We start from the raw sequence: 26434 nt of genomic DNA on the forward strand, positions 1-26434 counted from the left end.
TTGGAGACTGTTCTTCCCAAAGTTCCTCCCCATCAAACTGTAAATCCCAGGGTTCCATAAGAGGGATAGGAGTGGATGAATTTGGGGACAAAAATGAAGTTTTTGTGTTGCGAGAATTAAGGATTAATTAGTGTGACTAATCATAGAATTATAGAATTGGAAGAGACCTGGTGGGCCATCCAGTCCAACCCCATTCTGCCAAGAAGCAGGACAATTGCATTCAAAGCACCCCCAACAGGTGGCCATTCAGCTTCCATAGAAGGAGCCTCTACCACACTTTGGGGCAGAGAGTTCCACTGCTGAACAGCTCTCACAGTCAGAAAGTTCTTCCTAATGTTCAAGTGGAATCTCCTTTCCTGTAGTTTGAAGCCATTGTAATAATAATAATAATAATAATAATAATAACTATGTTCATACAATAGTCAATGTACAATAGTACATTGGTCAACTCATGCTCGAAATAGATACGAATGGTGGTGAATAGAGAAGATGTTGTGATCATTATCAATGATCTAGGATTGTCTGCACACGCCTTTCCTCTCTGAAATTCTATCCTAGTTATATATTTCACCTGATCATGCTCAGCATTATTTTTTTTATATTTTAATTATTACATTTGGCTCAGCCATAGGTTTTTAAGCGTTGTTGTGCTATTGTTAATGTTTATTGCTTGTTTTTTGTTTATGGGTTTCATTTTATTGTTTTGTATTGCTGTTGTTGTTGTTTTTGTTGATGTATTGTGGGCTCGGCCTCATGTAAGCCGCACCGAGTCCCTTGGAGAGATGGTAGCGGGGTACAAATAAAGATTTATTTATTTATTTATTTATTTATTTATTTATTTATTTATTTATCATGTCAGGAGCAACCAGACATTTGTATTACATTTTTAACAAAAACAAACAAACAGACAGACAAAACACAGAATTTGCAAGCTCGGTAGTTGATTAAATGTCCTTTGCCCAGTATCTGTCCCCTTGGAGTGCCTCTGGTGTTGCCGCAAGAAGGTCCTCCATTGTGCATCATGTGGCAGGGCTCAGGTTGCATTGCAGCAGGTGGTCAGTGGTTTGCTCTTCTCCACACTCGCATGTCGCGGACTCCACTTTGTGGCCCCATTTCTTAGGGTTGGCTCTGAATCTCGTGGTGCCAGAGCGCAGTCTGTTCAGTGCCTTTCAAGTCGCCCAGTCTTCTGTGTGCCCAGGGGGGAGTCTCTCATTTGGTATCAGCCATTGGTTGAAGTTCTGGGTTTTAGCCTGCCACTTTTGGACTCTCGCTTGCTGGGGTGTTCCAGCGAGTGTCTCTGTAGATCTTAGAAAACTATGTCTTGATTTAAGTCGTTGACGTGCTGGCTGATACGCAAACAAGGGATGAGCTGGAGATGTCACGGCCTTGGTCCTTTCACTATTGGCTGCCACTTCCCGGCAGATGTCAGGTGGTGCAATGCCAGCTAAGCAGTGTAATTTCTCCAGTGGTGTCGGGCGCAGACACCCCGTGATAATGCGGCATGTCTCATTCAGAGCCACATCCACTGTTTTAGCGTGGTGAGATGTGTTCCACACCGGGCATGCATACTCAGCAGCAAAGTATGGGACTTGAGAAAAGCCTCCTCGCAGGATTGCAAGACATCCGGGCATCCCCTGGGCAATGTCTTCGTAGACGGCTGATTCTCTCACTCCAGAAGCGACCAGAAGCGACTTGCAACATGCAAGGAAGCAAGCAAAACAACCAACAGACCTTTTCAGGACCAACCACTCTGGGGCCAGAATAAAGAAGGGGAGCCAGGAGGACATTGCCATCTTGTCCCCTGTGACATCAGCGCCCCTCCCCTAGCAATAATGTAATATTATGTAGTACTAGTGTTATGAATGATGGAATAGTACTATGCGAGTTATGTATTATGTAGTATGTTGTATGTACTTATGACTTGTAAGCCGCTCTGAGTCCCCTTCGGGGTGAGAAGGGCGGCATATAAATGTCGTAAATAAATAAATAAATAAATAAATAATAAACCATGGCAATAATCTCTATTATTATTATTATTATTATTATTAAGTGAAGTAATAACAATAATAACAATCCCACCTCCCTAAAATTCACCCAAAAAGGTGTGTTTTATAGCAGTGTTGTTGCATTTGAACTGTCCTGGCTGCACCATCTTGCAAAGCTTTTAATTTGACAGCTGGCTGAAATCATCTTCCCAGAAAACACAAAATATCGGGCTGTTCCCAGAAAAAGATGGCTCGGGAAGAATGAAGCAAGATGAATTCCCCTTTGTTTTCCTTCTGGGTGAATTCTGGCTCAGCTTTGTGCCAGCAACTTGTGAATGTGTGTCCAAAAGCAGGAATGTCCCGGGACAAAGGAAAAGGTGGCTCAGCAGAAGGACAGAATATGCTGTCCGGAGGCCTTTTCTTTGCCTTGTCCCAATGAAGTTCCCAGGAAAATAGGAGCAAAGCATCGAGGGAAGGATCCAGGCAGCATTCCTGTGGCTTCTTCTGTTTGATGAAGCTAGCTGTGTTTTCTGGCATCCTCCAGCGATGGGCTGGGATTTTGGCTGCAGCGGAGCAGCCCCTTTCTCCTCTTTCTCGCTTGCTTTTCCTCTGGCCGGCTGCAGCTTCGAGAAGAGCTGACCCATCCACCAAATTCAAGGTAAGGATCAAAGTCATAAACTGGGTTGCACCTGGGAAGAGTCCTGCTATTTTAGAAGGAGGAAAAGGAAGAAAGATGTAGTGCTGTCCTCCACACATAAACTAGTCCCAACTTCATAACAGGAGCAAAAGCATGCGATCTATGCACTCTACATTGAACCAGAATGGCACTGCTTCATAGGATGAGGAGTTGATCTGAATTCCATTATTCTCTCGTTGGAAAGGACCCTGTTTGCTTGGTGCTTTTGCAGTCTGTCTTCTCAAAGAGCTACACAATGTTCATGTTGTTGGTGTTGTTGTTGTTAGCCAGGTTGCTGGTAGATTTAGCTGCTTTGAGTCTCCTGGTGGAGAGAAAGAGTTGGGTATAAATAAGCATAATAATAATAGTAATAATAATAATAATAATAATAATAATAATAATAATGAATACATAGCTGCTTTGAGTCTCCTGGTGGAGAGAAAGAGTTGGGTATAAATAAGCATAAACATAATAATAATAATAATAATGAATACGTAGCTGCTTTGAGTCTCCTGGTGGAGAGAAACAGTTGGATATAAATAAGCATAAACATAATAATAATAATAATAATAATAATAATAATAATAATGAATACATAGCTGCTCTGAGTCTCCTTGTGGGAAAAAAGCAGGGTATAAATAAACATTATTATTATTAATAATAATAATACATTTTAATACTAATAATGGATACATAGCCAATTTGAGTCTCCTTGTGGAGAGAAAAATCAGGGCATAAATATAATAATAATAATAATAATAATAATAATAATAATCCATGAAAATGAACAAAATCTGGCTAGCAGTATTTAAAAAAACCCTCTAGAATCAGGTCAGTAAATAAAGAGCAACACTCAAAAACCAAGGGAATTCCAGACAGGGCCAGCTAACAGCTCCCAACCAAGGGGTTCCCACAGGCAGGAAGAAGCCAGGCTTTGAAGATGCAAGACCATTCAGTGCTAATCAAGGTGGCCAGTGGCAACATTCACAATTGCCTCAAGCAGATAAGAGTTCTTTCTCCTACACTGGACATCATTCCACAGATATATAAACCTCACTTGTCTAGTTCCCAACAGACTTCACAACCTCTGAGGATGCCTGCCATAAATGCAAGTGAAATGTCAGGAGAGAATGCTGCTGAAACATTGCCAAACAGCCCAGAAAGCTCACAGCAACCCAGTGATTCCAGCCATTAAAGCTTTCAACAACACATAATAATAATAATAATAATAATAATAATAATAATAGATACATAGCCACCATCAGCAGCAGCATATGTTCTAATGCTAATAATGAATACGTAGCCACTTTCAGTTTCCTTGTGGAGAGATAAAGCAAGGTATAAATAAACTAAACATAAATAAACATAAACATAATAATGCATTCTAATACAGCCACTTTGATTTTCCTTGTGCAGAGAAAAAGAGGGGTATAAATGATGATGATGATGAAGATGGTGATGGTGATGATAGGGGTCATTGTTGCAAAGTAGTGAACCATAACCTACTTTTGCTTTGTTGTTTTACTCTATGTTTACACAACACAAGTATTTATTTTTCCATTTGAGAGGAAGAGGTGTATCATGTGGAAATGAAACCTTCTTTCTATAATGCAAAATATGCAGTTCTCATATTGAAGAATAGGACCATCTCTTTTACGTCAACACTGCATGGGATTCTGGGATTTGTAGTGTAGGGCAAGGAGTTTGGAATCCCTATTCAGAAAAATCCAAAACCCCAGAAAACTACCAATCCCAGGTTTACACAGGATGCAGCCACAGCAGTTCAAGTGTCATCTGATTCATATAAATGTACAGCATGGAAGGGCCCTCAGCTGAGCATGGAAAGGTGGCACAAATATTTGCACAAGTTGGTGCAAAAATATAGTAGCCTTGAAACATTAAGGAGACATCTTTCCATAATTCCACACGAAAATCACTACTATTACACTATGTAACACAATTTTTGTTCCTGGATAATACATGTCATTTCCTAATTGGTTCTATGATAGGGAAAAAGTTGATTAAACTGCCAAATCTTTGTTTGTGCAGGACATCCTGTAATAGGACATTTTGCTCTAGTTTTCCAATGGATGTCTCATCATTGTACCAGGACTGTGGCGCAGCTGGCTGCAGGTCATGAAAGGTCATGAGTTCAAAGCTAGCCCAGGTCAGAGTGAGCTTCCAATCTTTGTGTAGCTTGCTGTCAACCTTTGCAGTCCGAAAGACAGTTGCATCTGTCAAGTAGGAAATTTAGGTACCGCTTATGCGGGGAGGCTAAATTAACTAATTTACAACGCCATAAAAACTCTCCAGCAGCGTGCAAAAGAATGAGGAAGTACTCCATCTGTGTCACAAGTGGATGGTGAAGCAACAGCTCCCCCAGTGGCCAGAATTCAAAAAGCATACCCTCATGAAGCTGGAAAGTTAAATAGCCTCTGTGTCTCTGTCTATATATGTTGCGTGTCTATGGCATTGAATATTTGCCATGTATATGTACATTGTAATCCACCCTGAGTCCCCTGCAGAGTGAGAAGAAGGGCAGAATATAAATACTGTAAATAAAATAAATAAATTGAGTGTCAACCAATTCAACCTAGTTTGTGGTAGCCTCGAAATCAAGTTTCTGGAGTAGAACAACTACTTTCAACCTAGTTTGTGGTAGCCTCAAAAACAAAGTTTCTGGAGTAGAACAACTACTTTCAACCTAGTTTGTAGAAGCCTCAAAATCAAGTTTCTGGAGTAGAACAACTACTTTCAGTGTAAGTTTTGCACAATTAAACAGGGAATGAAACTTTCAAACCAGGGACAGAACATTTATTTATGTTAATGTCTTAGCCTCTCCAAGTCCCTTTGAGAGATGGGGCAGGATATATAGCTTCGTTCATTCAGAGCCTCAATATGCAATCTTTGAAACCAGATATAGAGGATCCCCCCCCCCCTAATTCAAGGGACACCTTTGCAAACTTAAAGCTCCAGAAGATATAAAGACCACATTTTTCATGCTTCTCTTTTTCAGCAGGCTAATACAAGAGACGTCGAAGATGAAGCCCGCTCAGGAGAAAGTCACCTTGAATATCGGAGGCGTCCGCTACCAAACGTATCTGTCCACTCTCCAGGCTTTTCCAGGCACCAAACTCTGCCAACTGACGGAGCCACAGGCCTTCTCCTCTTTGGACTATGACCCCAACCGCAAAGAGTTCTTCTTCGACCGAAATGCTGACCTCTTCGACGAGGTGCTGAACTATTACCGCACCAAGCATCTCCATTGCCCCAGAGAGGTCTGCGAGTCGGTCTTGGAGGAGGAGATGGCCTTTTGGGGCATCCAAGGGGCCGCCTTTGCTCCTTGTTGTGAGCAAGCCCTAAAGAACGCTGACGAGCCCATAGTTTTGGATGAAGAGGAGGAGGATATGCAGGGCTTCTTGGAACAAGCTGAAGGGAATAGGAACAGCTGCAGGGCCCGCTGGCAGCCCAAAATCTGGGCTCTCTTTGAAAAACCCCGTTCCAGCTTCAGCGCCAAGGTAACCCATCCAGAGCATTTGATGCAGAAAGGTGTCCTTCCCCATTTTTTAAAGTAACTTTGTAATCTCAGGAGTTCAATCTACAACCTGAAAAACTCACAACAACATATGTTGTTCATTCATTCAGTCGCTTCCGACTCTTTGTGACCTCCTGGACCAGCCCATGCCAGAGCTCCCTTTTGGTCGTCACCACCCCCAGCTCCTTCAAGGTCAAGCCAGTCACTACAACAACATATAGAGAGAGGTTATTTTTACATTGTAGAATTGAGAACAGGAGGGAGAGGTAAATGAAGTTTTTGTTCTCTTATGACTCTCTCTGCTAGCCTTTTGATAAGCAAAACAAAAGCCTGACAGCACAGCATGAGAGGCAGTTTCAGAGCGGCAATTGAGAAAATAGTAGGTAAGAGTTCAAAAGGACTTTTAAGAGAAGGGCGATAACACAGGAAGAGAGGGGAATGTTGGAAGAGGGAGCTCAGAGACAAGCACAGAGTTTTTTTCCTGAATATTCTTAATATCTTTGAATGTTTTCTATATGGTAGACAGCTGCAGGGCCCGCTGGCAGCCCAAAATCTGGGCTCTCTTTGAAAAACCCCATTCCAGCTTCAGCACCAAGGTAACCAATCTAGAGTGTTCAATGCAGAAAGGTGAAACTTGAGGAACAGTCAGGAGGAACCTGGATCTTCTGCAGATGTTGTGAGAAAGGACCCAAGTCAATATTTAGTTGTGATTGGGTTTCACGCCACTCTTCGGTGGATTTCTGCACAGTCCTTATATTCCAGGTTATCTGCTTTGAACTGGATTATATGAGTCTCCATTGCTGTATAATCTGGGATAAACAGATAATCTGGGATCGAATCCTAGGCTATAAGGACAGTAAAGAAGGGGCCTCAGCTTCTCTCTTCATGGTGCCATATCACTTCAATATTTCTATTTCCATCACAATATCCAGGAAATATTCACTTCCCACACCAAAAGTTGATTCAATATGTCTCCTCTCTTTTAGGAAGAACCAACCAAATTTCAGACAGATATTCCTAGTTAAAGAGCAGGGTAGGATGATCATGGTCATGATCATGATTATTGTGATGGTCATAGTAGTGGTGAAGATGATATACATCTCCAACACCCTATCACCACAATTTCCTACCAGAAATCCTTCAATTCCTCATCCCCAAATTGAGTTGAGATGGTCCACCAAACACGATCCTAAATGTTTCATGATTTTTGATCCTATGCTAAAACAAAAGCATACAGCCTTATCCTCAACATCAATCATCTCCAGAACCTTCATAAATGAAATATGTGAGGAAGATAGATGGAGCAATACCTTATTGAGGAGCAATCTCATCTATGGCCAAGGAGCTTTCTACCTTGATATATGATGGTACATGAGGATATGGATGATAATGGCTGGACTTCTTCTCTCCCTGCAGTGCTTGGCTGCCATTTGCCTGCTCTTCAACATCAGCATCTGCATCCTGGCGCTGTTGATCGCCTCTGACATTGGTATGATCTATCACTATGAAGAAACCAAGAAACTCCCTCACCCCAACGATTCCCCCAAACAGATATTTCGTCCTTACTTCTACCTGGAACTCTCTTGTGTCCTCTGGTTCACTCTTGAATTCACTATACGAGCCACGTTCTGTCCAAACAAGAAGAAATTCCTGATGAACCCTCTTAACATTGCTGATTTCCTCTCTTTGTTTCCTGCCTACATTGAGATTATCTCTCGAGTAACAAGCAGCCGCTCCATGTACTGGAGTAGCTTTCTCCGCATTCTGTACTTCCCCAAACTTTTGAAGATGCTGAAGCTCCTGGAGACCCCAATGATGTTCAGGGTCCTGTCCTATACTTCCAGAAGCCTCCTGAGAGAGGCTCTCATCCTCCTGATGGTCTTTGTCTTGGAAATTATTTTCTTTGGGATCCTCGTTTTTTATGCAGAGTTTCTACAGGCGTCGCCTGAGAATTTTTTTGACAACCTTTTCAGCTCCTTCTGGTGGGCGGCCATCACCTTGACCACTGTGGGCTATGGAGATATGTACCCTTACTCGACATGCAGCCAAGTAATTGGGACCTGTGCAGCTGTCAGCAGCATCCTCACCATCGCCGTCCCCATCGCCCTCTTCTACATCAAGTTCAAGGACTGTTATGATGCTGCGGTTGTCAAGGAGAAGGTGAAACGGATGAAGAAAACACCACCAGCATTGAGGTCCTCCAAGAAAGTTCCAGCCATTGGTCGGGAAGAGGCAACAATCCCCCAAAGATCTCACATACACCATTCCGGAAACTGACTCCCAAGTTGGTATTGCCAGGTCGACTCATGTTTACAAGCGTCTTCTTTTGCAGAACAACACTTCAGGACATATACAAGGCCACTTGTGGAGAGACACCTTCTAAGAGGTTGATGTTCTCCTGGTGATTCTTGTTCTAGAAGCCTGTAATATTCAGCACCTCAGTATCCATCACCCCTGAGCTTTACTCATTGCACTCTGAACTACGGCAGCCTAGACTACAGATATAAGATATTTGAGTTGGTCCTAATAAAGATATTGCCTTGCTGTGGGTTATGGGTTTCTTCCAGTGGATCAACACAACTTCCTAGGCTTTGTATACCAAAGGGATCCCAAAATAAGTAGATGATCCATACCGCAAAACAAAATTTATGAGGCTGATATATACCCACAGCTGGGAAGTTACCATATTTACTCGTGTCTTATATGCACCTTTTCTGGCTAAATTACATAGCCAAAATTCAGATTTGTATTAGATTCGAACTGCTAATAATTGCAGTGTCCTGTTAAAGTAGTTTTAAGTGCAAAGTTATGGAATTGCCTCCTAGTAGCAGTCTGTTCATCTGGTCAACCAAACATCTGGTATTTTAACATGCTAATAGCAGTATTATACCATATTTACTTGAGTCTAATGCACACCTTTTCCAGCTAAATTATATAGCCAAAACTGAGGCATGTTTAGATTTGATGGTGTATTATACTCGAGCAAATATGGGCAAATATGGGCTATGAATCCTAGGATCAATTGCAAATCTGGGTGGGAGAGCCTGGTGTTTTGGAAGCTCTGGTCTCATACACACATGTCTTATTTCTGGCTTTTCATATTCGTAGTGGGCCTTTTACCCTAACTCCAGCAAATGTCGAAGACTGACTATATAATATGTCATATTTTGCTTTCATGCACCACTTTATTCCAAAATTAATTATATGCCTGTACTTTGGGGTTGCACTTTTTCAAATAAACGTTCTAGCTCCTTGCCAAGGTCTGCTCTCTGTTTCACATCTCAGTCTTTCGGGGCTTATTGTCCAAAGGCCACTGAAGTCCAGGTTTCCATGGCATGCATTAGTTATATCCTCTGATGAGTTCAAGATGTATGTGAACGACTCCCTCCTTTACTACGTCTTCCTCCCAATAGACGTGTGACATAGCACAGACTTAGAGACAATGAGATTCTAGAGCTCAGCCAGACTTACATTGAAAGACATCATCTTCAAGTATAATAGGAACCCTAATACCTGACATTACACCTACCCACATCTGAGAAGACATGTCCTTTCTAGGTTCTCCAGGTCATTCTTCAACAGAAGTTACACATGGCTCATTGGGTGCACTTTCACCAACAGCAGAGTCCTTCCAAAAGGACAGAGGTGATGGCAGCCATGACCATTGTTGGGTTATTTGTCAATGGTCTCAATCCTGTTGGACACACTCAACCAGAGTACAGCCGATGAATAAAAGGACTAATGAGTCAACATGTGATTGAGAAGATCTGGTACTCTTGTAGGAGCTTTTCAATAGGTATGTAACTCCGAACTATGGTAGACCCTTTGAAAAAAATGCCAACTGATCAGTCAACATGGAGGTAAATCCCTTTGGTTCAACTGGTCTGGTCTACTCTAGTTGGAGCTTACAGCAATAAGGTTGCCATTCCCAGCTGAAGTAGACCCATTCAATCAACTGTTGAGTGGCAAGTCAGCATGAAATTAAATCCCTTCCATTCAATGGACCTACTGTAGTCTAGTTGGAGCTTACAATCAGGTTATTACTCACAACAAATGTGGACCCATTCAAAAAACTCTTGATGGAGGAGTCAACATGGAGTTAAATCCATGGATTCAATAGCTCCACTCCAGTATAGTTGGAGCCTACAATAATAAGGTTGTCACTCCCAACTGAAATAGACACATTCACTCAACTGTTGAGTGGCAAGTCAACATGGAAGTAAATTCCTTCCACTTAATGGACCTACTGTGGTCTAGTTGGCTTACAATCAGGTTGTTACTCCCAACCAGTGTAGACAAATTCAGCAAACTGTTGATGGAGGAGTCAACACGAAGTCAAGTCCATTGATTTAATAGCTCCAATCTAGCCTAGTTGGAGCTTGCAATAATAAGGTTGTAACTCCTAACTGAAGTAGACCCAGTCAATCAACTGTTAGCTAGCAAGTCAACATAGAAATAAATCCCTTGCATTCAATGGGTCTATTGTGGTCTCGTTGGAGTTTAGAATCAGGTTGTTACTCCCAACCAATGTAGACCCATTCAGCAGATTGTTGATGGAGGAGTCAATATGGAGCTAAGCCCATTGATTCAATAGCTCCAGTCTAATTTAGTTGGAGCTTACAATAGGATTGCAACTCCCAACTGAAGTCAATCCAATCAGTTGTTAATTTGTCACTCAATGTGGAGGCAAATTCCGTTGATTCAATGAGCCTACTCCAACTAGGATTCAGTCCCATTGGCCTGTAGAAAGCAGGCATGATGAAAGGTGGAATTAATCATTTTTGGAAGAAGTGGGAGAGGAAACAGAGGAAAGCTTTGGCTCTAGTAAAATAGGGGGGGGGGGGGGGGGAAGAGAGAAACAATTTGTTCTCAGTTTTATGTGGGTTTATGCTCTTGTTACACAACCACTCCGAATGGAGCCAAGAGAGCTTAGACTCTGCAGGACATCCAAGACAACCAGGTCTCTTTGTGAAACAGCGGGGGGGGGGGGGGGATTGTTGACTTGCTTTTTCATAAAAATTGCTTTTTTTCCAAAAAATTATCCACTTGAAGCAGTTGCTGATAGGAAAGAGAGAGAAAGGAATGGGAGGAGGTGCAGCTCCAAGGGCTTCTTTGTTGGGCTGGTTGGCTTTGTTTTCTGGCGTCCCACCACGCCAACCTTGGAGCTGGGCCACCGAACATCCTGTTTTCCTGCAACTTGCTTCATCCCTTGTTTGCCTCCTCTTTCTCCCCTCTTTCCCCACTCTCCGGCCACCCACGGCTCACGCCTCAAAGGCTGCGGAGAAGTTATGATCCACACAATTGCTCTGGGACGCTTCTCAGGAGGGGCTGCGTTTTGGGTAGGAATTGAGCCCTGAATACTCCCTTCACAGGTAGGAGACAGACAGGGCAAGGTGGGAAACGATGTTGACCAGGGGGTCAGGGAGGGATCGAGGGAAGAAAGGATGGCAATATGCTCATTGATGAAGGACGAGAGAGGTCACATTCTCTAAGGACTGGAGGACTGGGTCCAGCTTCTCTACCAGAGTTTTGTTTTGGACCTCACTACCTCTGAGGAAATCAGAAGACGCTTACTTCTTGGGAGGAGAGCAATGTCCAGTCTCGATAAAATAGTGAAGAGTAGAGACATCAGACTGGCAACAAAGATCCGCCTAGTCAAAGCCATGGTATTCCCTGTAGTCACCTACGGATGTGAGAGCTGGACCTTAGGGAAGGCTGAGCGAAGGAAGATCGATGCTTTTGAGCTGTGGTGTTGGAGGAAAGTGCTGAGAGTGCCTTGGACTGCGAGAAGATCCAACCAGCCCATCCTCCAGGAAATAAAGCCCGGCTGCTCACTGGAGGGAAAGATACTAGAGACAAAGTTGAAGTACTTTGGCCACATCATGAGGAGACAGCAAAGCCTGGAGAAGACAATTATGCTGGGGAAAGTGGAAGGCAAAAGGAAGAGGGGCCGACCAAGGGCAAGATGGATGGAGGGCATCCTTGAAGTGACTGGACTGACCTTGAGGGAGCTGGGGGTGGTAACGGCCGACAGGGAGCTCTGGCGTAGGCTGGTCCATGAGGTCACGAAGAGTCGGAGACGACTGAACGAATGAACAACAACAACAACCTCTGAGGATGCTTGCCATAGATGCAGGCGAAACGTCAGGAGAAATGCCTCTAGAACATGGCTCTATAGCCCGAAAAAACCCACAAGAACCTTTTGTTTGGGAATGTTTGCCTTCATAGGCACTAGAGCCGTGTTTCTCCACCTTCCCAATGCCGTGACCCCTTAATACAGGTCCTCATGTTGTGGTGACCCCCAGCCATTAAATTATGTTCGTTGCTACTTCATAATTGTAATTTTGCTACTCTTATGAAACGGAAGAGGAAGAGGAAAAGGAAGAGGGGACGACCAAGGGCAAGGTGGATGGATGGCATCCTTGATGAAACTGGACTGACCTTGAAGGAGCTGGGGGTGGTGACGGCCGACAAGGAGCGCTGGCATGGGCTGGTCCATGAGGTCACAAAGAGGTTCTTGTGGGTTTTTTCGGGCTATAGAGCCATGTTCTAGAGGCATTTCTCCTGATGTTTCGCCTGCATCTATGGCAAGCATCCTCAGAGGTTGTGACCTCACAACCTCTGAGGAAGCTTGCCATAGATGCAGGCGAAACGTCAGGAGAAATGCCTCTAGAACATGGCTCTATAGCCCGAAAAAACCCACAAGAACCTAGTGATTCCAGCCATGAAAGCCTTCAACAATACAGGTCACAAAGAGTCGGAGACAACTGAATGAATGAACGACAACAACAACATGAATCGTTATGTAAATATCTGATATGCAGGATGTATTCTCATTCACTGGACCAAATTTGGCACAAATACCCAATATGCCCAAATTTGAATACTGGTGGGGTTGGGATGGGAGGATTGGTTGGAGGATGGGGTTTGGTGGGCGTTGACCTTGAGTTTGGGAGTTGTAGTTCAGCTATATCCAGAGAGAGAACTGTAGGCTCAAACAATGGTGGTTCTGTACCAAACTTGGCACAAATACTCAATATGCCCAAATATGTACACTGGTGCAGTTTGGGGGAAATAGACCTTGACATTTGGAAGTTGTAGTTGCTGGGATTTATAGTTCACCTACTACCAAAGAGCATTCTGAAGCCCACCAACAATAGAATTAGGCCAAACTTCCCACAGAACTCCCATGACCAACAGAAAATACTGTCTGTGATGGTCTTTAGCGACCCCTCAGACACCCCCTCGGGACCCCTTCAGGGGTCCCGACCCCCAGGTTGAGAACCTTGACATTTGGAAGTTGCTGGGATTTATAGTTCACCTACATTCAAAGAGCATTATGAACTACACCAACAATGGACGTGAACCAAACTTGGCACACAGAACTCCCATGACCAACAGAAAATACTGGAAGGGTTTGGTGGACATTGACCTTGGGTTTTAGAGTTGTAGTTCACCTACATCCAGAGAGCACTGTGGACTCAAACAATGATGGATCTGGATCAAACTTGGCACGAATATTCAATATGCCCAAATGTGAAGACTGGTGAAGTTCGGGGAAAATAGACCTTGACATTGGGGAGTTGTAGTTGCTGGGATTTATAGTTCACCTACTACCAAAGAGCATTCTGAAGCCCACCAACGATAGAATTAGGCCAAACTTCCCACTGAACTCCCATGACCAACAGAAAATACTGTCTGTGATGGTCTTTAGCGACTCCTCAGACACCCCCTCGCGACCCCTTCAGGGGTCCCGACCCCCAGGTTGAGAACCTTGACATTTGGAAGTTGCTGGGATTTATAGTTCACCTACATTCAAAGAGCATTCTGAACTACACCAACAATGGACGTGAACCAAACTTGGCACACAGAACTCCCATGACCAACAGAAAATACTGGAAGGGTTTGGTGGACATTGACCTTAGGTTTTAGAGTTGTAGTTCACCTACATCCAGAGAGCATTGTGGACTCAAACAATGATGGATCCGGATCAAACTTGGCACGGATATTCAATATGCCCAAATGTGAACACTGGTGAAGTTAGGGGAAAATAGACCTTGACATTGGGGAGTTGTAGTTGCTGGGATTTATAGTTCACCTACAATCAAAGAGCATTCTAAACTACACCAACAATGGACGTGAACCAAACTTGGAACACAGAACTCCCATGACCAACAGAAAACACTGGAAGGGTTTGGTGGACAATGACCTTGGGTTTTAGAGTTGTAGTTCACCTACATCCAGAGAGCACTGTGGACTCAAACAATGATGGATCTGGATTAAACTTGGCACGAATACTCAATATGCCCAAATGTGAACACTGGTGAAGTTAGGGGAAAATAGACCTTGACATTGGGGAGTTGTAGTTGCTGGGATTTATAGTTCACCTACTACCAAAGAGCATTCTGAAGCCCACCAACGATAGAATTAGGCCAAACTTCCCACAGAACTCCCATGACCAACAGAAAATACTGTCTGTGATGGTCTTTAGCGACCCCTCAGACACCCCCTCGCGACCCCTTCAGGGGTCCCGACCCCCAGGTTGAGAACCATTGCACTAGAGAGAGAGTGCCAGCATGGTGCAATGGGTAGAGAGTTGGATTCGGACCCATGGAAACCCATCCAGTCATTCTAGAAAGTGACCCTCCACTCAGCCTAGGAGAAAGGCCACTGCCAACCCTTCCTGATGGCATCTTGCTGAGAAAATGAGAGATAACATTGTGTAGCGATTTTCAGTGTCATACTAGGACTCTGGGGCCATTCAAACTACATTATGTGGGTCTAACCCTGACCATATGCAGTTCAAACCACATTCATTGGCCAGTGTAGATAAAGCTGGGAAGACCATAGTTCAACCTTGGAAGTCCATTGGGTGGCCTTACGCATGTATTAAAATTTGAAAAATGTTCCATTTGAATGTGTTATTCCTGTTTAATTATGTGGTCCTTACTTTGGAAGGAGTTGTTATACTCCAGAAACTTCTTTTTTGTGGCTGCCACAGACTCGGTTGGATTGGTTGAGACTCAATGAGATCTTCATTGAAAAACTACAACAAAATGTGCTATAGCAGGATGTCCTGCAAAGACATAGTTTTGGCAGTTGAATACACTTTCCCATATTTTGATGATAGAACCAATTAGGAGATGACATTGATAACCCAAAAATTGTGTTGCATACTGTTATCTCTCAGCCTCGGCACAAGGAAATAGTGACAAGCTTCATCTGAAGACACTTTTCCAAGAACACCCTTGTGAGAGTGTCACCATACTTTGGAAACACTTGAAAAACTACTTCTACTTCTACTGGCTGCCAATTAGCTTCCGAGGACAATTCAAAGTGCTGGTGTTAACCTATAAAGCCCTAAACGACTCCGGCCCTGTTTACCTCTCCGAACGTATTCTCCCCTACGAACCATCAAGATTATTAAGATCGTCTGGAGGGGCCCTGCTCTCGGTCCCACCGGCCTCGCAAGCGCGGCTGGTGGGGACGAGGGACAGGGCCTTCTCGGTGGTGGCCCCTGGACTCTGGAACTCTCTCCCCCTGTTTACCTCTCCAAACGTATTCTCCCCTACGAACCATCAAGATTACTAAGATCATCTGGAGAGGCCCTGCTCTCGGTCCCACCGGCCTCGCAAGCGCGGCTGGTGGGGACGAGGGACAGGGCCTTCTCGGTGGTGGCCCCTGGACTCTGGAACTCTCTCCCCCTGTTTACCTCTCCAAACGTATTCTCCCCTACGAACCATCAAGATTACTAAGATCATCTGGAGAGGCCCTGCTCTCGGTCCCACCGGCCTCGCAAGCGCGGCTGGTGGGGACGAGGGACAGGGCCTTCTCGGTGGTGGCCCCGCGACTCTGGAACTCTCTCCCACTGGAGATCAGAACCACCCCTTCTATCCTGACATCCAGGAAACAGGTGAAGACGTGTTTATGGAGACAGACTTTCGACGAGTGAGACAACACCCTAAGATATGGATGGATGATGATGTATAATTGATTTTAGTATGACGACTGGCCACTGTAGTTTTGAATATATTTGTTGTTTTAATGTGTTATTGTAATATGAACTATGATGTTTTTACTGATTGTATGTGTTTTTATGGTTGGAAACCGGTCTGAGTCCCTCAAGAGAGGTGAGAAGGTCGGTATATAAAACGGTGAAATAAATAAATAATACTTATTATTATTATTATTATTATTATTATTATTATTATTATCCCACTTTATCTCTCCTGAAGATTTTGAATGGTTGGGTTCGAAATGAGAGTTAAGGTGAATGAGGTAAGCGGTTCTGGCCCCGCTTACCTCTCCGAACGCATTTCCACCTATGAACCGACTAGAACATTAAGATCGTCTGGGGAGGCCCTGCTCTCGATCCCGCCTGCGTCACAGGTGCGCTTGGTGGGGACGAGAGACAGGGCCTTCTCAGTGGTGGCCCCTCGGCTATGGAATGCCTTGCCAACAGACATCAGACAGGCTCCTTTGTTGCTGGCGTTTCGGAGAATGGTCAAGACCTGGCTTTATGAACAAGCGTTTGGCTAAGCAATGCAACTAATTAAGGAAGACGGTAATTGAATATAGGAACGGCACAATGACTATGAGAATGGATCTGACTTTAACGGAGGCGTTATATATGTTGTTTGTTGATTTGTCTTGTCTGAGGTTAATTGTTGTGGAGCGACGTCGTCGCCCCTGTTATTGTATTGCTGTGTTTTAATTGCACTGTAAACCGCATTGAGTCGCCTGTCAAGGGCTGAAAAATGCGGTATAAAAGTGAAGCAAATAAATAAATAAAATAAATAAATGAATGGCTTGACCAGCTGCCACTGTGTTTCCAGGTGATCTGAGGACATCTGGTGGGTTGTCCAAGATGGCGGATCCTCCAGAAACGATGGTCCTGAACGTGGGAGGGGTCCGCTTCGAGACCTCCCGCAGCACCTTGAGGGCCTTCCCCAGGACCAAGCTGCACAGCCTCACTGAAGCCGAGGCCTCCACAGCCTTTGACTACGACGCCAGCGCCAAGGAGTTCTTCTTTGACCGAAGCCCCCGGCTCTTCCGCCAAGTGCTGAGCTACTGCCGGACCAGGCACCTCCACTGCCCGGCAGATATCTGCAGGTCCGCCTTGGAGGAGGAACTGGCCTTCTGGCAAATCACAGTCTCCCAGCTGCCCCACTGTTGCTGGATGAGGCTCAGCAAGACGGAGGACCCACTAGAAGAATGTGAGGACTTTGGAGATGCAGAGGAAGCTGGTGATGGCCAGGGTCTTCTGAGCCAAGTGGAGGGAACGAGCCAAGTGGAGGGAATGACCCACCGGAAATTCCAAATATGGACCCTCCTGGAGAAGCCCCACTCTTCCCGATGGGCGATGGTAGGTCTTGCTCTGTAGGGCTGGGCGGTTTTGTTTCGTTAATTCGTAATTCGTTAATAATTCGTTAATATTTTCCATTACAAAACGATAACAAACCATTCTGGAGCAATTTTTTAAAAAAACGAATTTTTAAATAGTTTTGTAAATGCTTCGTATTTCTTTATTGTATTCATTTCGTTATTGTTTTGAGGTCGTTTCGTTATTATTTCCGCATGTCTGGGGCAAGTTTTATGGTTGTTTTATGGTTTAATTAGTGGAAAAAAATAATAATATCACACCAACAGTCAACAACAGAGGGAGAGGGAAGCTTCAGAAGGTTTTGGAGGTTTTTTAGCGTATTTCGCGGTCGCGTCCGCCATTAACGAATCGATTCGTTATTGTTTCGGAAATCGATTCATTAATGTTTTGTAATTTTTTTCACATTTACGAAATTTCGTAAATATCGAACTTTTTAAAAGGAAAATTGTGTAATTATTTTAAATAACGAAACGCAAAAAACCGCAAAAAACGAATCGATTTTAGAAACAAATTTTTCCGTTGTTACCCAGGCCTAATGCTCTGCTTCCATCTTCAAAGACAAGGCCTGAAAGGAGGGCTCTTCCACACAGCCATCTAACCCAGAATATCAAGGCAGAGAATCCCATAGTATCTGCTTTGAACTGGAATATATGGCAGTGTGGACTCAGATAACCCAATTCAAAGCAGAAATTGTGAGATTTTCTGCCTTGACATTCTGGGTTATATGGCTGTGTGGAAGGGCCTTGAGTGCCATGAATACTTTTTGAACCTGAAAAAAAAGTTCTTTAATCCATTTTCAGTGGGACGTTCCCTATATCCCAGGATGTGATCTCAGGTTTTCTGCTTTAAACTGGATTATCTGACTCCGCACTGCTAGATAATCTGGGATAAACAGAAAACCCAGGATCAGATCCTGTTATAGAGGAGGGCCTGTCTGGAAGGGCCCACAGACTCAGTACTGGTTTTCTAATAGCTATATTGATTCCGCAGACAGAAGGGGAAACACATACTCAGCATTCACTCACATTCATTCACTCACTTACATACTCTTCCCCTTTCCATCTATTAGCTTCTTGGAAGGAGGCAGCGGATATTCAGATCCTGCATTCCTTGCAGATCCGGCACACATTTGGAAGAGAAAAGGGTCTCCTTATGTAGAACTTTTTGCTGTTGTTGTTTCGTGATTGTTCTGACAACTTGGCATTCAGCTCAGACTTGCTGAAGTTCCATCAATTCCAAAACTACCTCTGAGGATGCTTGCCATAGATGGAGGCGAAACGTCAGGAGAAATGCCTCTAGAACATGGCCCTATAGCCCGAAAAAACCCACAAGAACCTAGTGATTCCAGCCATGAAAGCCTTCGACAATACATAAAACAGATATTGTTTACTTCCTTAATGTAAGGAGTCATTGTTTCGGACTATGTAAATAATAAATAATAATAAAACATTTTTATATACTATGTTCTTGTGGGTTTTTTTCGGGCTATAGGGCCATGTTCTAGAGGCATTTCTCCTGACATTTCGCCTGCATCAGGAGAAATGCCTCTAGAACATGGCTCTATAGCCCGAAAAAACCCACAAGAACCGAGTGATTCCAGCCATGAAAGCCTTCGACAATACATTTTTATATACTGCTCCATCTCCCCGAGAGTGGTTTCCAAGTAACATCATCAATACCATACAGAGTAAACAAAATAAACATAAGATTAGCAAAACAATATAAGCATAAAAATTGTCGCCATAACCAGGCCTGTAGCCAGGATTTTGATTTGGGGGGGAGGGCTGAGTTTGATTCATGGGGAGCTGAGTTTGATTTGGGGGCTGAGTTTGATTCAGGGGAGGCTAAGTTTGATTTGGGGGCTGAGTTTGATTCGGGAGAGACTGAGTTTGATTCGGGGGGAGCTGAGTTTGATTCGGGGGGAGCTGAGTTTGATTCGGGGGGCTGAGTTTGATTCGGGGGGAGCTGAGTTTGTTTTGGGGGGCTGAGTTTGATTCGGGGGGAGCTGAGTTTGATTGGGGGGGTGAGTTTGATTTGAGGGGCTGAGTTTGATTTGGAGGAGGCTGAGTTTGATTCGGAGGAGGCTGAGTTTGATTGGGGGGGGGCTGAGTTTGATTCGGAGGAGGCTGAGTTTGATTCGGGAGAGGCTGAGTTTGATTCAGGGGGCTGAGTTTGATTCATGGGGGCTGAGTTTGATTTGTGGGGCTGAGTTTGATTCAGGGGGGGCTGAGTTTGATTCAGGGGCTGAGTTTGATTCGGGGGAGGCTGAGTTTGATTCAGGGGGCTGAGTTTGATTCATGGGGGCTGAGTTTGATTTGTGGGGCTGAGTTTGATTCAGGGGGGGGCTGAGTTTGATTCAGGGGCTGAGTTTGATTCGGGGGAGGCTGAGTTTGATTCAGGGGGCTGAGTTTGATTCATGGGGGCTGAGTTTGATTTGTGGGGCTGAGTTTGATTCAGGGGGGGGCTGAGTTTGATTCAGGGGCTGAGTTTGATTCGGGGGAGGCTGAGTTTGATTCAGGGGGCTGAGTTTGATTCATGGGGGCTGAGTTTGATTTGTGGGGCTGAGTTTGATTCAGGGGGGGGCTGAGTTTGATTCAGGGGCTGAGTTTGATTCGGGGGAGGCTGAGTTTGATTCAGGGGGCTGAGTTTGATTCGGGGGAAGCTGAGTTTGATTCGGGGGAGGCCGAGCTTGATTAGGAGGCTGAGTTTGATTCGGGGGAGGCTGAGTTTGATTCGAGGGGCCGAGTTTGATTCAGGAGAGGCTGAGTTTGATTCGGGGGGCTGAGTTTGATTCGGAGGAGGCTGAGTTTGATTCGGGGGGCCGAGTTTGATTCGAGGGGCTGAGTTTGATTCAGGAGAGGCTGAGTTTGATTCGGGGGGCTGAGTTTGATTCGGAGGAGGCTGAGTTTGATTCGGGGGGCCGAGTTTGATTCGAGGGGCTGAGTTTGATTCAGGAGAGGCTGAGTTTGATTCGGGAGAGCCTGAGTTTCATTCGGGGAGGCTGAGTTTGATTCAGGGGCTGAGTTAGATTTGGGGGGCTGAGTTTGATTCGGGGGAGGGGGGCTGAGGATCTACCCTAGCAAACCTTTTGTATCATTATCCCAAAAACCCCATGCATATCAGATATATTGAGCATGGTGATCATATCATGATATGAATAAACATAACAGTTTAAATAATGTACCCGTAAGACACCCTGAGAATTTCAGGGGGGGCTGAAGCCCCTCAAGCCCCCCCCCCCCCCCCCCCCCCCCCCCGGCTATGGGCCTGGCCATAACACATATATATTAAAAGTAATCCTGCCTGTTCAAGGCAATTTAAAAGGCCGGGTCAAGATTACTGTGTGCTCAACAAAAAAATATGTGTTGTTTGCACCAAAAGTTCCCAGGTTACTTAACATCAGTTCAGCGGTTTTTTGATTCCAAAGTTAATAAAATCTTCATCTCTTTTGTGTCTCCATAATGCCATTTCCAATTTTAGGATGGTGTCTTCAGTCATGCTAGACTTTAATAGGCCCTTAGCCGGACCCCAATCATAGTCCCATTCAATCCACTCATCACATGAGTTTGGGGGATTTAGTGGAGACGGATTCCACGAGAGCCAGGTTTCAAAAGTATCTCCCTCCTTCTTTCCTGCTCAATTCACTAGATTCAGTTGGGTTTGTGATCATTTATGCTTTTGGGAAAGGGGAGGTGAAGAAGGAACATCCATTGTTTTTGGGGAAATAGCATAACAGCTGGCCACATCTGTTGATGTTTTCTTGCTGGGTGACACAGAGATGGGAGTTGTGCAACCTTTGTGTTGTTGTGAAAGTCCAGCTTCCCGTAGGGCATTGGTTCTCAACCTGGGGTCCCCGGATGTTTTTGGCCTTCAACTCCCAGAAATCCTAACAACTGGTAAACTGGCAGGGATTTCTGGGAGTTGTAGGCCAAAAACATCTGGGGTTTGATTCGGGGGCTGAGTTTGATTCATGGGGGCTGAGTTTGATTGGGGAGGTTTAGTTTGATTTGGGAGGCTGAGTTTGATTCGGGGGGCTGAGTTTGATTCGTGGGGGCTGAGTTTGATTGGGGAGGCTGAGTTTGATTTGGGGGAGGCTGAGTTTGATTTGGGGGGGGCTGAGTTTGATTGGGGAGGCTGAGTTTGATTCGTGGGGCTGAGTTTGATTTGTGGGGGCTGAGTTTGATTGGGGAGGCTGAGTTTGATTTGGGGGGGCTGAGTTTGATTGGGGAGGCTGAGTTTGATTCGGGGGGCTGAGTTTGATTCGGGGGGAGCTGAGTTTGATTCGGGGAGGCTGAGTTTAATTTGGGGGAGGCTGAGTTTGATTCAGGGGGGCTGTTTGATTCGGGGGCTGAGCTTGATTGCGGGGCTGAGTTTGATTCGGGAGAGGCTGAGTTTGATTCGAGGGAGGTTGAGTTTGATTCAGGGGGGCTGTTTGATTCGGGGGCTGAGCTTGATTGCGGGGCTGAGTTTGATTCGGGAGAGGATGAGTTTGATTCGGGGAGGCTGAGTTTGATTTGGGAGGCTGAGTTTGATTTGGGGGACTGAGTTTGATTCGGGGCCTGAGTTTGATTCGGGGGCTGAGTTTGATTCGGGGAAGGCTGAGTTTGATTGGGGGGGGGGAGTTTGATTCGAGGGGCTGAGTTTGATTCGGGGGAGGCCCAGCTGATTTGGGAGGCTGAGTTTGATTCGGGGGAGGCTAAGTTTGATTCGAGGCAGGTTGAGTTTGATTCGGGGGAGGCTGAGTTTGATTGGGGGGGCCGAGTTTGATTCGAGGGGTTGAGTTTGATTTACCAGCTGTTAGGATTTCTGGGAGTTGAAGGCCAAAAACATCTGGGGACCCCAGGTTGAGAACCACTGCCGTAGGGCTTGCCATTGGCCATGCTGGCCAGGGCTGCTGGGACTTCTACATCAAGACATAGTAGAGGATGTCAGTGGGGATGACGATGGTGGTGGATGTTTCGGCCCAACAAAGGGTGCATCTACACCAGTGCTTCTCAACCTTGGGTCCCCAGATGTTTTTGGCCTACAACTCCCAGAAATCCCAGCCAGTTTACCAGCTGTTAGGATTTCTGGGAATTGTAGGCCAAAAACATCTGGGGACCCCAGGTTGAAAACCACTCATCTACACTTTATTTATTATTTAGAGGTTTTCTATACCGGCCTTCTCAACCTCGACGAGGGACTCTGGTCGGTTTACAGCATATATAAAGTACAATCATATAAAAGAACAACAAGTACAAATCATTACATATTAAAATAGTACAACACAGTACCATAAAAACATCATCATAACATCATTACAGTTTCCTACGCCAAATCGTCAATCCAGTCCAAGTCATAGTCATGCTCGTAGTCACGGTTCATCATAATTCATCACCAGGGAAGGTTCTAGGTTCAGTCCCCAAATGCCACATTCCAGAGCCAGGTTTTTAGTGATTTCCTGAACGTCAGGAGGGAGGGGGCAGATCTAACCTCTAGTGGGAGGGAGTTCCAAAGCCGGGGAGCCACCACCGAGAAGGCCCTGTCTCTCGTCCCCACCAACCGTGATTGCGAGGGTGGTGGGACCGAGAGCAGCCCCCCCCCCCCGGAAGATCTTAATAGCCTTGATGGTTCATAGGGGAGAATCCGTTCGGACAGGTAAACTGGGCCAGAGCCGTTTAGGGCTTTATAGGTCAAAACCTACACTGAAGATTTAATGCAGATTAACTTTATCTCCATGCTATGGGATGTGGAGATTTGTGGTGTGATGAGGTAGCCGCCCTTTTTGACAGAGAAAGCTTCAGACCTTGCAAAGCTACAGCTCCCAGGGTTCCAAAGCATTGAGCTGTGACAGTTAAAGTGGTGACAAACTACATTCATTCTGCAGTGTAGATGCACCCAAAGTTTGGAAGGAGTAGAATTTCAACACCGAAGCCTGTTTTTCTCCAGCCTTCCTGCTCTATCCCACTCCTAATGCTAATATTTATTTTATTCATTTATTTACGACATTTATATGCCGCCCTTCTCACCACGAAGGGGACTCAGAGCGGCTTACAGGTATATATTACATAAATATATTATATTATTAGCATAGTACAATATCAGCATTAAACATTGCTATATTGCACTATACCACTATATCGTAATATTATTAGTAATATTACATGTAATATAAATATATAATTATAATATCATATTATTATTATTATATTGCATTACATTATACTATTATATATATATATATATATATATATAATATTATATTATATTATATTATTAAAATAGCATAGGATACAATTATATTATTAGCATAGTACAATATCAGTATTATATATTACTATATTGTACTATACCATTATATTGTAATATTATTAGTAATATTACATGTAATATAAACTTATAATTATAATATCAAATTATTATTATATTGCATTATATTATAATATTATAAATATATATTATATTATTAGAATAGCACAGGAGACAATTATATTATTACTATAGTACAATATCAGTATTAAATATTACTATTTTGTACTATACCATTATATTGTAATATTATTAGTAATATTGCATGTAATATAAACATATAATTATAATATACTATTATTATATTGCATTACATTATAATATTATAAATATTATATTATATTATTAAAATAGCACAGGAGACAATTATAACCCTAACCCTAACCCTAATCTCACAACCTCTGAGGATGCTTGCCATAGATGCAGGTGAAATGTCAGTAGAGAATGCTTCTAGAACATGGCTATATAGCCCCAAAAAACCTACAACAACCCAGTGATTCGAGCCATTAAAGCCTTCGACAAGACATAGGAATGTCTTTGTTAGGGGCTTGGTGAAGGGAAGTGTGTCTGGCCAAGAGGCAGGCTGCCTGAAGGCCATATGGCACAAGAAGACCTCTTCCATGGGTCTTGGACCCTTCTTGTAGATGTCTCTTTGGCTAACAGAAGTGATGAACACCTCTCTCCTGCCACCCATTCCTTGTTTTGACCAACCAGTGGTTGATACTGTGTTTCGTAAGGGCTCTGGCTTGACGTCCAACCATGCCTTCCCTTTCTCTTTGCAGGGCTTGGCTGTCTTTTCCTTGCTCCTCAACATCAGTCTCGTCATCCTGGCCAATGTAGACGCCACCAGCTTTTTTGCCATCGTTAATGAAACCTCCCCTATCTCCCATCTGCACCACTGGATCTATTTGCACAAGGCAGCCACTCCCCTCCTCTACCTGGAGCTCTTCTTCATCCTCTTATTTTCCTTCAAATTCTTCCTACGGCTGGCCATCTGCCCCAACAAGAAGAAGTTTCTCCTGAGTCCTCTGAACGTGGTGGACTTCCTCTGCCTCCTGCCGGTCTTCATCGAACTCCTCTCATCCAAAGTTGAATACCTTATTGGCTGGCTTGGCCTCTTCCGAGTCGTCTACGTCCTCAAGCTCCTGAAGGTCTTCCGCCTGGTGGAGACTCCTCTGATGCTGAGGATCCTGCCCAGCCTGGCCAAGGCGATCCTGAAGGAGGTCTTCCTCTTCGTGGTGGTTTTCGTCTTCCAAGTCTTCTTCTTCGGCTCCCTCTGCTACTACGCAGAGATGAGGGGGCCCGATAGCCACATGGACAAAATCACCTCTGGCCTTTGGTGGGCCTTGATCACCTTGACCACCATCGGGTATGGAGACATGTACCCAGTGACCAAATTTGGGCAAGTGGTGGGGGCCCTCACAGCCATCACAGGGGTCCTCTCCCTCATCGTCCTGACGGCCGTCTTGATCGTCAAGCTCAAGGGCTTTTACGAAGCTGGGGTGGCCAAGGAGAAGAGGAAGAGGGCCAAGAGGCAGGCTGCCTGAAGGCCATTTGGCACAAGAAGACCTCTTCCATGGCTCTTGGACCCTTCTTGAAGATGTCTCTTTAGCTAACATAAGTGATGAACACCTCTCTCCTGCCCCCCATTCCTTGTTTTGACCAACCAGTGGTTGATACTGTATTTCGTAAGGGCTCTGGCTTGACGTCCAACCATGCCTTCCCTTTCTCTTTGCAGGGCTTGGCTGTCTTTTCCTTGCTCCTCAACATTGGTCTCGTCATCCTGGCCAATGTAGACACCACCAGCTATTTTGCCATCGTTAATGAAACCTCCTCTATCTCCCATCTGCACCACTGGACCTTTTTGCACAAGGCGGCCACTCCCCTCCTCTACCTGGAGCTCTTCTTCATCCTCTTATTTTCCTTCAAATTCTTCCTACGGCTGGCCATCTGCCCCAGCAAGAAGAAGTTCCTCCTGAGTCCTCTGAACGTGGTGGACTTCCTCTGCCTCCTCCCGGTCTTCATCAAACTCCTCTCATCCAAAGTTGAATACCTTATTGGCTGGCTTGGCCTCTTCCGCGTCATCTACATCCTCAAGCTCCTGAAGGTCTTCCGCCTGGTGGAAACTCCTCTGATGCTGAGGATCCTGCCCAGCCTGGCCAAGGCGATCCTGAAGGAGGTCTTCCTCTTCGTGGTGGTTTTTGTCTTCCAGGTCTTCTTCTTCGGCTCCCTCTGCTACTACGCAGAGATGGCGGGGCCCGATAGCCACATGGACAAAATCACCTCTGGCCTTTGGTGGGCCTTGATCACCTTGACCACCATCGGGTACGGAGACATGTACCCAGTGACCAAATTTGGGCAAGTGGTGGGGGCCCTCACAGCCATAACAGGGGTCCTCTCCCTCATCCTCCTGACAGCCGTCTTGATTGTCAAGCTCAAGGGCTTTTACGAAGCTGCGGTGGTCAAGGAGAAGAGGAAGAGAGCCAAGAGGCAGGCTGCCTGAAGGCCATATGGCACAAGAAGACCTCTTCCATGGGTCTTGGACCCTTCTTGAAGATGTCTCTTTG

At 44.8% G+C, this 26434-nt stretch overlaps 3 protein-coding genes across 3 annotated transcripts; all 3 read left to right on the plus strand.

Annotated features, from left to right (window-relative positions):
* The first annotated feature begins 2197 nt into the window (after positions 1–2197).
* On the plus strand, positions 2198–9450 carry LOC132762821 (voltage-gated potassium channel KCNC1-like). The gene is made up of 3 exons (XM_060755994.2): positions 2198–2643; positions 5681–6179; positions 7613–9450. Exons 2-3 carry the CDS (start codon positions 5703–5705, stop codon positions 8471–8473), a joined length of 1338 nt encoding a protein of 445 aa, XP_060611977.2. The 5' UTR covers positions 2198–2643; positions 5681–5702; the 3' UTR covers positions 8474–9450.
* A 1861-nt stretch (positions 9451–11311) lies between these two features.
* Positions 11312–25503, plus strand: LOC132762822 (voltage-gated potassium channel KCNC1-like). The gene is made up of 3 exons (XM_060755995.2): positions 11312–11568; positions 17032–17561; positions 24650–25503. The coding sequence occupies exons 2-3, from the start codon at positions 17064–17066 to the stop codon at positions 25412–25414; spliced, it is 1263 nt and encodes a 420-aa protein (XP_060611978.2). The 5' UTR covers positions 11312–11568; positions 17032–17063; the 3' UTR covers positions 25415–25503.
* On the plus strand, positions 25492–26397 carry LOC137097643 (potassium voltage-gated channel subfamily A member 10-like). The gene has a single exon (XM_067471711.1). The coding sequence runs from the start codon at positions 25492–25494 to the stop codon at positions 26368–26370; it is 879 nt and encodes a 292-aa protein (XP_067327812.1). The 3' UTR covers positions 26371–26397.
* The last annotated feature ends 37 nt before the right edge of the window (positions 26398–26434 follow it).

The sequence above is a fragment of the Anolis sagrei genome, chromosome 10 (assembly GCF_037176765.1).
Source record: "Anolis sagrei isolate rAnoSag1 chromosome 10, rAnoSag1.mat, whole genome shotgun sequence".
NCBI classification, from domain to species: Eukaryota; Metazoa; Chordata; class Lepidosauria; order Squamata; family Dactyloidae; genus Anolis; species Anolis sagrei.